This window comes from Prionailurus bengalensis, chromosome C1 (genome assembly GCF_016509475.1).
Source record: "Prionailurus bengalensis isolate Pbe53 chromosome C1, Fcat_Pben_1.1_paternal_pri, whole genome shotgun sequence".
Classification (NCBI taxonomy): domain Eukaryota; kingdom Metazoa; phylum Chordata; class Mammalia; order Carnivora; family Felidae; genus Prionailurus; species Prionailurus bengalensis.
Window position 1 is genome coordinate 222,425,652 of NC_057345.1, and position 13,452 is coordinate 222,439,103.

General features: G+C 45.4%; 1 protein-coding gene across 6 annotated transcripts in view; it reads left to right on the forward strand.

Annotated features, from left to right (window-relative positions):
- FARP2 (FERM, ARH/RhoGEF and pleckstrin domain protein 2) overlaps nucleotides 1-13,452 on the forward strand; it is a 108,216-nt gene that overhangs the window by 34,151 nt on the left and 60,613 nt on the right. For all 6 annotated transcript variants that reach the window (XR_006296978.1, XM_043578429.1, XM_043578431.1 and 3 more), the window contains exon 3: nucleotides 12,520-12,624. Coding sequence is in view for 5 of the 6 variants with exons in the window: in XM_043578429.1 (XP_043434364.1) it covers nucleotides 12,520-12,624 (105 nt within the window). In the remaining variant the exon portion in view is untranslated. The remainder of the gene's footprint in view (nucleotides 1-12,519; nucleotides 12,625-13,452) is intronic.

Here is a 13,452-nt window from a genome sequence, read left to right on the forward strand (position 1 = left end):
AACAAATACTTAAAGATTAAAGGCAAAGATTGGGCTAAGTGAACATATATTATTCATTTCCATTTTAGGATGGTGTTTGCCAAAATATAATAAATACTCATTAGCAACTTTTGCTGGTGCTTCTAGCAAAAGACAGTAAAATGAAACCTAGAGCTCAGCTGTGGAAGTCCAGGAATTTTGCTTTGCATGTTATCACTCCACTTCATCATGCCATGTTCAGGACAGCCCAGATTCCAGTGATCATGAGAGCCCATAAAACAGAATTCCAAACACAGATATTATGAGCTCCAGTGAAACTATTACTTTTTTTTTTTTAAATTGTGCACTGAAAACTGTAAAGCAGGACGCCTGGGTGGCTCAGTTGGTTGAACGTCCAACTTCAGCTCAGGTCATGATCTCACAGCTCATGAATTCAATTCCCACATTTGGCTCTCTGGTGTCAGCACACAGCCTGCTTCAGATACTCTGCCTCCGCCCCCTCAATCCCTCCCCAGTTCATCTGTCTCTCTATACCAAAATAAATAAATAAACTTTAAAAAAAAAAACAACAACAACGTAAAACTGTTGCAAGAAACTAAAGAATAGCTAAGAAAAGACATCCCATGTTCGTGTATCAGAAGACTTACCATTAATGGGGTACCTGGGTGGCTCAGTTAAGCGTCAACTTCAGCTGAAGTCATGATCTCATGGTTCGTGAGTTTGAGCCTCATGTTGGTCTCTGTGTGGACAGCTCAGAGCCTGGAGCCTGCTTCAGATTCAGTGTCTCCCTCTTCTCTCTACCCCTCCCCTGCTCACACTCTGTCTCTCTCAAAAATAAATAAGCATTAAAAAATAATAATAATTAAAGGAGACTTACCATTATTAAGATGGCAATACTCCTCAGTTGATCTACAGATTTAATGTGATCCCCATCAAAATCCCAGTGGGCTTTTTTTGCAGAAATTAACAAGCTGATTTTTAAATTTTATGTTTAATTTTACCTAGGGGTGGGTGCCTAGGTAGTTTAGTCGGTTGAGCGTCCAACTCTTGATTTCAGCTCGGGTCATGATCTCACAGTCGCAGGATTGAGTCCCACATCTGGCTCTGCCCTCACAGCATGGAGCCTGCTTGGGATTCTCTCTCTGCTCCTCCCCACTCACACTTGCTCTCTCTCAAAATAAATAAACATTTAAAATAAAATTTTATATGGAAATGCAAGGGAACTAAAATAGCTAAAAATAATTTTGAAAAAGAATAAAGTTGAAGTACTCACACTTCAAAACTTACTATAATGCTATAGTAATCAAATCATAGTGGTACTGATGTAAAGATAGACATAGATATCAGTGGAATAGAATTGAAAGTCAAGAAGTAAGTCCTTATGTTTATGGTCAGTTGAAGAAAATACCCTAAAAAAAGTGCTAAGCCAGTTCAACAGAGAACAAATGGTCTTCCACAAATGGATGAGAATGAAGCTGAACCCTACCTAACACCACACACAAAAACCAACTCGAAGTGGATTAGTGACCTAAGTGTTGAGTTAAAACTATAAAACTCTTAGAGGAAAACCTAGGAGTAAATTTTCATGACCTTAGGTTAAACAGTGGTTTCTTAGGTATGGTACCAAAACCAGAAATGACAAAAGAGAAAAATGGATAAATTGGACTTTATTAAAACAAAAAAAAATGTGCTAGAAATAATACTATTGAGAAAGTAAAAAGAATGAAGAAAATATTTATAAATTCTGTATCTGAAAAATAGTTTAAAATGACTTACAACTCAATAATGAAAAGACGACCCAAGTTCAGATATTGCCCAAGGTCACACAAGTAGAAAACAGGTGCAGAGGAACTGTCACCCAGCTGATCCTTTTTCTCAGGATAGATGTTACTGTCTTCTCTAGAGCTCTTGTATCTCTTCTTTCTGCTCTTAATTTACAGAGGCAGTTGCTCCATGAACTTTTCTTTTTCAGTTCAAATTTCAGTCACAGCTTCATGTGCTAAAAGGCAACATTTTTCAACTGAGTGTTCATCTTACATTTGTTTTGTATTTTGTTTCTTTTCTCCTTTTATCTTGAGTATCTTTGAATATTTGCAATGATTTTAATTTGACTTCTCATCTTTGGGGCAGATAAGTTGTTCGTGGATGGCTATCTTCAGGAGGTCTTGTATGGGTGGCTGGTTATAGCCTAGCTGAAATTTGAAATTTATCCAGTGACCTGAGGTTTGTATGTAAGTTAGCTTTGCCTTTACTTCTTCTTCTTCGCCTGTGGTTGTGGGGGGTGGGGCAGGGGAGAGTGGGTCTCACAGTGTCTCCCTTGTGCAGCTCACATACAACTTCTTGTTTGGCTCTGGCTCCTGTGCAGCTCTGCTCCTGATGCCTCTTGCCCCTCGTTTCTGCAAACGACGGATTTGAGTTTTACTCCCCGGGTTCTGTCTTTCACTGTTGATCTGTATTCTTTGAGGCTTCTCCTGAAATTTGCTTCCTGGCATCTAGTTTGAGCCACCCCTATACGCCAGCACCCTCTGGCTCTGTGGCTAGTGACACTCCTCCCCCTAAGGTTTTTGGGGTTTTTTTTTTTTAATTTTATTTTTAATTTTTTTTTAATTTACATCCAAATTAGTTAGCATGTAGTGCAACAATGATTTCAGGAGTAGATTCCTTAGTGCCCCTTACCCATATAGCCCATCCCCCCTCCCACAACCCCTCCAGTAACCCTCAGTTTGTTCTCCGTATTTATGAGTCACTTCTGTTTTGTCCCCCTCCCTGTTTTTATATTATTTTTGTTTCTCTTCCATACCCCTAAGGTTTTTGATTCAGGGTTTAGCAATTTTCCTGAAAATGGAGTTTACATTTTTGTTTGTTATTTTCTTTTTTGATTTTGAACGATTCTAGCAAGAGATTGAGGAAATGACAACTCAGACTACGGTCTTCAAGAGGCAAGCCACCGGGTATTGTCTGTAGCACCACCCACACCCCCTGTACCCTTTACCGTCTCCATCCTGAAATCCTTCTCACACACATTTCTGAATCCAAACTCTTCTCTCCTTACTTCTATCTGCAGAAGTTTGCCTCTGTTTTTCATGCCATCGGTTCAGATTCATACTTGATTCATATTGTGATTCAGGCCTCCTGAGTTGAGGTTTAATTTCTGGAGTGCTCTTTTCATGTCCCCTTTAAGTCATTAGTTGCTTCTCTTTTCCCCAGAGTCTCCTCATTTCATGAATGCAGTGGCCTGTTACATTGGCCTTTGGGAGGACCTTAATTTTTTTACTGCGGTTTCTTTGGTGTACCCCACTCTTTCTGTTCACTGGGGTCAGTTCCTCTGCTTTTCAGGCTGATCCCTCTGTTTCAGGAATTTCCTTCTCTGTGTCTGCTCATTCTTGGTCGCCCATGTGTTTTTGCAAGTGAGGCTCCAGACTGCTCCTATTGGCTTCGTTGGCCTTTGCAGTGGCCACAGGTTGATTTTTCCCAGGCAAGCTTCCTTTCCAAAAATGACAGTTGCCTGGTTGCAGGGCCACGGGAGTAGTCAAGATCCTGGCTGGGTGAGTGGGTAGGGCACGCTGACAGACAGGTTTCCTCTCTGTGTATGCGTTTTCACAAGTACAAGTAAGAACAGGCAAGCCGCCCAGAGCCCTTCTGTTGACGAGGAAAAAAGAAAGGAATTACCTGTGAGGCCGACTGCTCTGAGAGATCTGCCAACCTAAGATGCTCTCCCTTTCCTTCGCTTTTTCCCTGATGCTCAGGTAAAGACAAGGAATTAGGGGGGGAGAGGGGGGGCGGGGAAGAGTAGGTTGATTGCCCAACTTCTAAAACTTACCAGAAGTAGCAAGTTGCTTCTTTGGCTGCTGGTCTATAACTTACTGTGTACATATGTGGTGGGGAAACCACGAGTGTCACAAAACCGGGCCTCATTCACTTGGCATGTATCCTTTTGGAGGCGCCCTGGCTCTGGCGTGAGGAGACTTTAACGGTCCTTCCGCGCAACGGCAGAGTCTTTTACATCTATCCCCTTCTGTGCTCACGTCTCAGCCCCTCTGTGCACTCCACCAGTTCCTCTGTTATGAAGCTTGTTACTGACTGTGTATTCTCAGGCAGAAACCTACCTTCCCTCATTGATGAGAGCCGCTTGAAGGCACAGTGTTTTCTTTTCCTGACGAATTGGGAACAAGCAGAGCAGGCGCCCACGCGAGCCCCCCGTAGTTATTACTCTCGCATTGGTAAGCATCACCTGGCCCTGCCAAGCCTGTGCGCCAGGACATACAGCTTGAGCTTGGACAGATTACAGGAGGGCCGCTGTAGATGCGACATTTTTCTCCTCAGTTACAGAACTCTTCCTTCCAAGTTCCAGATAGATGTGCCAACTGTCAGCATTTTCCAGGGTCTCCCTGTTGACGTATTCAGGGTCCCAGCCAGGATCTTGGCCACTCCCACGGCCCTGCGACCGGGCAACTGTCATTTTTGGAGACAAAATACATCAGGGAAGCCTGGGTGGTTCGGTCAGCTAAGCGTCTGGCTCTTGATCTCGGCTCAGGTCATGATCTCACGGTTCGTGAGCTGGAGCCCCGCATCGGGCTCTGCACTGACAGCAAGGAGCCTGCTTGGGATTCTCCCTCCCTCTCTCGCTGCCCCTCCCCCCTCGATAAGTAAATAAACATATATATATATATATATATATATATATGTGCCAGTAATTTGAACTGGGAAATGTAATAGGAGTGATTATTAAGTAGTATAAGGATTAACTACTGAGGGGAGGAGAGAATGCTGAAGAATACAGAACCGGAAATGCAGTAAAGAGCGGCCAACACAAACTTGGAAGAGGTCTCCTTCTCTAGGGTCAAGGTTCAGACCTACAGTTGGTGGAGATATTTGCTAAGGTGCCACGGGAACAGGCTGGCAGGCAGGAAACTGCCCCCTGGCAGGACTGGAGTAGAAGGGGGAGACCCAGGAGGGCGCAGCCATGGGATCTCCTGCACACAGTGGGCAGGGAAGCCATGGACTGGCCATAGCTGCACAAAATCCCACAGCCCCAGAAACAGGGAGAGAAACTCCTTCTTCTCATAGTATCCCTGGCACCCTTTCCTGACAAGGCAGCTTGTAAAAGAGAAATATCTACAGGGACCTGCCCCCGTGTCACAAAGCAAGGCATAGAAGGGTAGATTTGGAGAAAATAGCAGTAAATGGATACCTGGCTCACCCGTGTTAACAGGTTCAAATTTGGTCATTTTAAGTTGTCCTGTTTCCTTGAGTAATTCAGGAGAAACCATTGTAGAAAGAGCTAAGGTAGCAGTGGCTCCATTGATAAGTCGGCTCTCGCGTTATGTCCGTGTCTTACGGTAGAGATAATTTACGTGCAAGGTGATCTCCTCAGTCTAAGAACACTGAATGCGTGGGGATACATTTCTCCTTCCAGGACATAGGATCCCCTCTCTGATCAGCAGAAGTGGCAGTTCCATCTTTCAGCTCTCAGATTTAACACAAGTCCTTGTGGCTTCCCATGCAGTTTGGAGGAGTTCTCTGGTGCACAGCATTTTAGGGAGATGTGAGAACCTAAGACTTGAAAGTGTGCCAGAGTGGGAATGAAATGCCTATCAAAAATGTTGGTGACCTTTCAAAGAATCTAGAATGAATGTAGCTACAGTTTCCTGTGAGCACTCAAGATTATATTCATTGTACAACATAATATTATAAAAGGAAATTTGACATTGATGTAACTATTAGACAAGAAAAATTTTTAAGTAATGAAACAGTAGAGATATGAGTTGTATAATAGGAGTAGGCATCTGGATAGATAGATGGAGGAGTTATAATTTGGCAAATGAACTGTAAATGGGCATGTGAAACAAGTTGAAGGACTAAATCAAGCTTTTTCCAGAATTTTCCCACAGTGCTTAAGACAAAGAATAAAGAAGTACTTTGTGAGCTGAGGTTTTGTAGCCCATTTCCATCCAGACAAAATCTTTAATGGTACTTTTGTCTATGCAAATTTCTAACAATATGCTTTATGTCTAAGCTTGGAGAAGAACTTGAATACTGTGGCCAACTGGAAGATGGGAACACCAAACAGAATTTTTGGTTTTTAATCTATATTTTGTATGTTACATTTTTAATGCTGTTTCTTCTCCAGTCTAGTGTTTGAAACACAGTTCTAATTTGGGTGGCTGCTTGCCTCAGTGGGAAATGGGCTATGAAGACCATTTTTCTTCCATTGTGAGTATCTGTCCATGATGCCAGTGTTTTCAGTGTCTGTAGAGCCTAGCCCCTTACGTAGTTCAGAGAGAGTCTGGTTTCCTTTGCTACTTCGGGAATATGCAGTGGGCATGGGTCCTGTAGTCCACCTGGTGGTGCATTTCTGGATTTTTAGGAGCAGATGATGCTCACACCAAGCTTTATTGCTTTGCCTCTCCATGATTCATGTTGAATTAATATTTGTGTATGGTGTGAGGTAGGAGTCGATGTTCATCTTTTTTCCCATATGGTCATTCACTTCCCTTGGCTCCAGTTGTTGAAAAGACTACCCTTCCTACACTGAATTACACTAGTGTCTTTTCTTTAAGTTAAATGAATGTGCGTATAGGGGTCTCTCTCTGGGCTCTTGCACACTCCACAGGTCGGTTTTTGCACCAATAGCATACTGTCTTAATTACTGCTGCTTTAGAATAAGTCTTTTTTTTTTTTTAAGTTTTTATTTGTTTTGAGATGGGGAGAGAGAGAGCAGCAGGGGAGAGAGAGAGCGCGAGCGAGCAGCAGGGGTGAGAGAGAGACTCCCAAGCAGGCTCCATGCTGTCAGCACAGAGGCCAACACAGGGCTCGATCCCATAAGCCACAAACTGCGAGATCATGACCTGAGCAGAAATCAGACACCTGACTGACTCTGCCACCAAGGTGCCCCAGAATAAGTCTTGATATCTGGCAATGTAAGTCCTCCAACTTTCCTCTTCTCTAAAGTTGTCTTCACTTTCCAGGCTTTGCTATTTATATTGTTTTTTTAATCTGCTTTATCAATTTCTTTTTTTTTTTCTTTAATGCTTATTTATTTTTGAGAGAGATAGAAAAGTCGGGGAGGAGCAGAGAGAGGGAGACACAGAATCCGAAGCAGGCTCCAGGCTCCGAGCTATCAGCACAGAGCCTGATGCTGGGCTTGAACCCACGAACTGTGATATCATGACTTTAGCCGAAGTCAGACACCCAACCAACTGAGCCACCCAGGTGCCTTAAAAATTAACACCTTGTGATGTGAGCTATAATGTTTTCTCCCTGAGTGTTTTTGGCTTTATAGTAGTTTCGTTTTGTTTTCCTTTCCTTTTTCCTTTCGCCTTTCCCCTTTCGCCTTTCCCCTTTCCCTGATTGTATTTTTTAAGTAAGCTCTCTGCCCAGCATGGAGTCACATGCTCCCCCAAAGGAGCTGGCCTCCACAGCAGTTTCATCTCGTGCAGACGTTTCTTGTTTGATGTCCCAGTTTCTCAAGCCCCTCTTACAGCTCTTAGCTTCTGGAGTGTCCTGACCATGGCCTTCTCTCCACCCAGAGTATGAAACAAAACGGTCTCATTGCCAGGACCTTGATGGGTGCATGTTTTTGTGTTTAGGTATTTTACTCATCTTGAAATTATTACGTGAGGTAAGGGTACAACCTTATTTTTTCCAGATGGATACTAAGTAGTTTTTATTGAGTAATCTGCTTTCCTCCCACTGATTGACTTGAAACATCACTTTTATCAGACACTCCAATACCTTATATATCTGGGTATATTTCTTCACCTCCTAATCTGTTCTATTTAGTTTGTGTAGACATGTACCAGTACCAAACATTTTAATTACTGTGGTTTGAATGTCTGCTAAGGCTAGTCCTCCCCTATTTTTCTTTTTCATTGGCATGCTTGCACTTAAAAAAAAAAAAATACCAGCTATAGAATCAGTCTATCAGGTCCATCAAAGAATCCTTTTGCTCTTTTTATTAGGACCATGTGGAATCCGTGGCTTACTTCAGTGAGCAATGACGCCCCTTTGGAGGCGTTCGTGTGCCCTGCACCTCTCCACGCTCCTTCTGTGTCCCCCTTTCTGTCTCATCGCAGTGGTTTTAAATTTTCTCCATGAAGCTTTCTTTTGTTAAGCTTACTCCAAAATACTTCAGCTCTTTCGTGACTGTTACAAATGTGGTTGATTCCTTCCTTTCTGTCCTGAGGATGGTGGCTAATTGTGTATAGGGGAACGCAGCTTAGACGCATGTATGGTATTTTTCCCCCATCACCTGACTCAGTTCCACCTCTTCATGATTTTCTGGTTGATGTTCTCAGGTTTTCCAAGTGAATTATCGTTTCTACAAATAATGATCGTTTTGCTTCCTTTCTGATTTTTTACGTCTCATTTCTTTCTGCTTTGATGTCAGTGTCACATAGTAGCTATTTAGTGTACTGCTGAGAGTGGCCTCCTCTTGTTCAAGAATCACTTTCTTCCTGTTCTATGGGCACCTGGGTGGCAGCTGACTCGATTTCGGCTCAGGTCGTGATCTCAGGTCCGTAAGTTTGAGCCCCATGTCAAGGTCTGTGCTGACAGCTCAGAGCCTGGAGCCTGCTTCAAATTCTGTGTTTCCCTCTCTCTCTGCCCCTCCCCTGCTCATGCTCTGCCACTCTCTGTCTCTGAAAAATAAAATAAACATTTAGGGGCACCTGGGTGGCTCAGTCAGGTTTAAGCATCCGACTTGGGCTCAGGTCACGATCTCGCAGTCCGTGAGTTCGAGCCCCGCGTCAGGCTCTGTGCTGACTGCTCAGAGCCTGGAGCCTGTTTCAGATTCTGTGTCTCCCTCTCTCTCTCTGACCCTCCCCCGTTCATGCTCTGTCTCTCTCTGTCTCAAAAATAAATAAACTTTAAAAAAAATAGAATAAAAAATAAAAATAAACATTTAAAAAAAAGAGTACATTTATCTTGATGATTACTCAGAAATGTATGGAATTGTTGAATCCTTACATTGTACAGCTGAGAATAATATAATGACACTATATGTTAATTATACTTCAATTGCAAAAGTAAAGGAAACTAGAAAAATACCAAAAAAAAGATGAAATATGGCCCCTGCAAAAGAAAAAAAAAAAAAAGAGAGAGAGCGCAGGGGAGAGGCATAGAGAGAGGGAGACATAGAATGCAAAGCAGGCTCCAGGCTCTGAGCTGTCAGCACAGAGCCTGACGCGGGGCTTGAACTCACGGACCTGAGATCATGACCGGAGCTGAAGTTGGATGTTTAACCGACTGAGCCACCCCCAGGTGTCCCAACATTAAAATTATTACTTATTATTTTTTTGCTGAACATAGGATAGTTGACTTGCAAAACTTTTTTACTTTGGTAAAATTTACTCCAATACAGGAGCTAAACACACATATATATACACGTATGCATATGTGTGTACGGATATATGTGTATCCATGTGTGTGTCCATACATATGTATGTATATGCGTGTACATTAGTACAGAAACCTGTGTAATGAAGTGCAGTTTTATACCCAGATTTAAAAACCCTGTTCTGGGGGTGCCTGGGTGGCGCAGTCGGTTAAGCGTCCGACTTCAGCCAGGTCACGATCTTGCGGCCCGTGAGTTCGAGCCCCGCGTCGGGCTCTGGGCTGATGGCTCAGAGCCTGGAGCCTGTTTCTGATTCTGTGTCTCCCTCTCTCTCTGCCCCTCCCCCGTTCATGCTCTGTCTCTCTCTCTGTCCCAAAAATAAATAAACGTTGGAAAAAAAAAAATTAAAAAAAAAAAAAAAACAACCCTGTTCTGGATTTGGACGCTGGTGCATCACGGATGTGTGCCTGTGTGTCTGCACACTTGATACATGTTGGCAGCCCTCGGTTCGGCAGGCCTCCTGGGACAAGCCAGGGCTTCACTGCCCATGGGTGGAGGGCTTGGATGGGGCTGTTAATCCCACCATCGCCCCTTACCGCGTGGGGTGACCAGGCAGTTGAGAAGGGAGAGGGGAGGACTGGAGCAGCAGAGCAGCTGTGGACGTTCTGGGCCTGTCAGTGGCGCATCTGCCACATTGCTGGGCCTCGAGATTCAAGATGGATGATGCAGTCTCTGACCCTGTAGTAGTAGGAATGCACCCAAACAAGTCAATGTGGGAACGACAGCGCCATAAGCACCGTGCTGGAGAGAAGCGCCAAGAGATGTGGCGGTCACGTGGAGCCAAACGCAATGAAGGGGACCTTCCCCATGAGGCAACTAACTCACCGGGTTCTCAAGGATCTGCTCGAGGCCGCCAGAGGGAGAGGGGGTCTCCCTGTGAGGGAGCAGCCAGGTGTCCAAGTCGCCCCCGAATGGGCAAGGCCAGGCCTTGTGGGGCCCATGCGCACACACCTTTGGGGCCTTCCTCGTCCTCCTGTGGAGCCCCCCACCCCGCAACAGCCCTGCAGCCCTGGGGGAGGGGACACAGCTGTGGGAGAGCTTCCTGGGGAGGAGTGCTGAGTGTGAGAGGAGTTGCAGCAGACCGCATGATTTCTGACCAGCTCACCACTGAGGGCATTGGGCCGCACGTCAGGCTGCAGAGCCTGTCGTGGGTGCGTTCTCCCAACAGCACGGCCGGCACGCGAGCCCTCACCGTGATCCTTGTCGGACTTGATCTTCTGGTGCTTCGTCCAGAACGTTTGCCCTTCCCTTCTCTACAGATGGCGTTGTCTGCACCCCTTTGCGGCCGTGACTCGCTGCGTGCCGCTTTGTCACCACAGAGGGCGGCTATTTCCGTCTTCCCATAAGAATGCTGGCTTTACAGGCGTCTGTGGGGCTCAGGCGGTTCAGCTGCTGACTCTTGATTTCGGCTCAGGTCATGATCCCAGGGTTCGTGAGTTCGAGCCCCTGCATCAGGCTCTGCACAGAGCCTGCCTAGGATTCTGTCTCCCCCTCTCTCTCGGCCCCTCCCCCACTTGCGCTCTCTTTCTCTTTCTCTCAAAATAAACTTGAAAAGAGGGGCACCTGGGTGACTCAGTCAGTTAAGCGTCCGACTTCGGCTCAGGTCACGATCTCACTGTCTGTGAGTTCAAGCCCCGCGTCGGGCTCTGTGCTGACCTGTCAGAACCTGGAGCCTGTTTCAGATTCTGTGTCTCCCTCTCTCTCTGACCCTCTCCTGTTCATGCTCTGTCTCTCCCTGTCTCAAAAATAAATAAAACGTTAAAAAAAAAAAATTAAAAAAAAAAAAGAGAAAAGAGTGCTCACATTAGGAGCACAGCCACTTCTTGGGCACACAGTAAGAAAGTCCAGTGTTTAAACTCACGGAAACTACCGTCCTGGGGAGCCATGGAGGTTTGCCTCTCCTCCCCCTGCAGATGTTATCTTTGCAGTGCGAAAATGACATGCCCGCTGATGAAAACTGAGACATCGCAGAAGTTAGAAAATAAGGTAAAAGTGAAGGCCCTGGTCCCTGTCCCCCACCCCCATTCAGTCCAGAATGGTGATTTCCTCTCAGGATGGAGCCTTCCAGACTTGCTTCAGTTAAGGTAAATGCAGCATGCACATTTTATGAAGTGGGCTTCTGTCATGTACACTGGATAGGAAGGGAACCCTTTTTTCTTCATGACTGAACTGTAGTCTTGGACTTCATTCCACGCTGGTACAGAGTCCTAAGGGCTGTGACAACGGAGGTACCGTTGTTCGTGTCATCAGTTCTCTGTTGGGTTTGTCCTTGCATCTTTAGCTCTGTGCAGTTGTGTGAGAATATCTGTAGGAGAAAGTTCTAGAAGGGGAATTGCTGGAGCAAAGGTGTATGTGTACACTTTAAGTTTTGGAGGTGTTTTCAGATTCTCCCGGAGGATGGGACGGAGGATGGGAGGATGGGTTTGAGTACGTTTCTATGTGCCTAAAAGCCATTTGTATTTCTTTACCCAATTCATGAGAGCAATGTGAGGGAGAAATCACTTGTTTTAGTATGATTCTGGATGGTAACTTTGTTCGCTGTTTCTCTGTTCAGAAGTTTTTCGCCTTTAATTAATCGAGTCTGTCTGTCTTTGTGTGGTACTTAGGAACACTTTACTTAACCCCCAAACTGGAGAAATATTTTCCTGCTTTGTTCTGTTCTTTAGTCCATAGGAGTTTATTTTTGTGGCCAGTGCAGACCAGGGAGCTAACTTCACGTTTCTTCTGAATGGAGGGCCGATCGTCCCACCTCTAGTCTGAGCAGTGCGAGGTCTCCTCGCTAATGTTATTACCAAATAATCAAGCATTCACTGGGGTCTCGGGCAAACATGGAGTATGAGACCCACCTCTGTAGTAAATACCAAGTTGATAAAGTGTTCAGTGAGGCTGAGAATGGGTTCTGTCATCTAACGTTGCCAAGAAAAATAGCTAAAGATGCACCTGAGAAGGTAAGAGTGAAGGGGTTGTCTGGCTTCGCTTTGGTGTCCGTTTCTGAGCACTAAGAGCCTTAGAGGAAGGCAGAGTGAAGCAAGGAGTTAGGAGGATGGATTGTACGTGCGGAAGCCACATCTTGCCACGCTGTTTCACGAACCCGGGTTGTTGGAAGGCACCTCATTCTCCTGTGCTCCCCTCCCTGCCTCTCACAGCCTAAGCGCAATGGCCAGACGCTGCTGACTCAGGTGTGGAGGCGCCTGAACCTGACGGAGTGTGACTACTTCGGGCTGGAGTTTCAGCACCCCCGGGCCTACTGGGTACGTGCTCTTGCCTCACTCTTGCAGACGGGCTGTGGGTACGTGGTGGGTGCTGGCGATGCACGTGGCCATGGCAAGCCTCGGAGGACCTGTGGCAGCAATGGGAGCATGGAACCTGATCACAGGGCTGTTACTGGGGCTGTCCCGTGGAAATACGGAGTACACGTGCCTGTTAGCTAGGCTGAGTTCCCATCCTCCCTGAATTTGTTCTCCCTGCCAGTACGTGTGCCAAGGAGATCCAGAAACTCCCTCTAGTACATCTGTTTGGTGATCATTTTTAGCAAACTGTGCTACTAAATTGTTTATCCTTTTTGTTACTTGATAGATGAGCCTTAGAAAGTATGGAGCTTTGATATTTACAGGTGGGACTGTTTTAAAACCCAAAATCAACCTGTTCGTTCAATAAGTATGTCAACGTTAGAGTTCCATCCACCCCTTCGTGTAGTGGTGCTCTTGCCATTGTTGTTTACAACTGCAGCATGCACCACATAGTTGTTTGGCCTTAACAGATGCCCCCCCCCCAAAATAATTATTGGTACCTGTTCTGTGCATAGCAACAGCAGCGTGCTGTGGCCTCGTGGTGGGGTCCCATTCAGTGTGGCATCTTGGCCTCCTGCCACACTTCTCGAAGCAGGTGCTCCTATACCTCTCCCAGGTGTCTTTTTTTTTTTAATATTTATTTATTTTTGAGAGAGAGAGAGAGAGAGAGAGAATTAGTAGGAGAGGGGCAGAGAGAGTTGGAGACACAGAATCCAAAGCAGATTCCAGGTTCTGAGCTGTCAGCACAGAGCCCAACACAGGGCTCGAACTCACAGACCGTGAGATCAT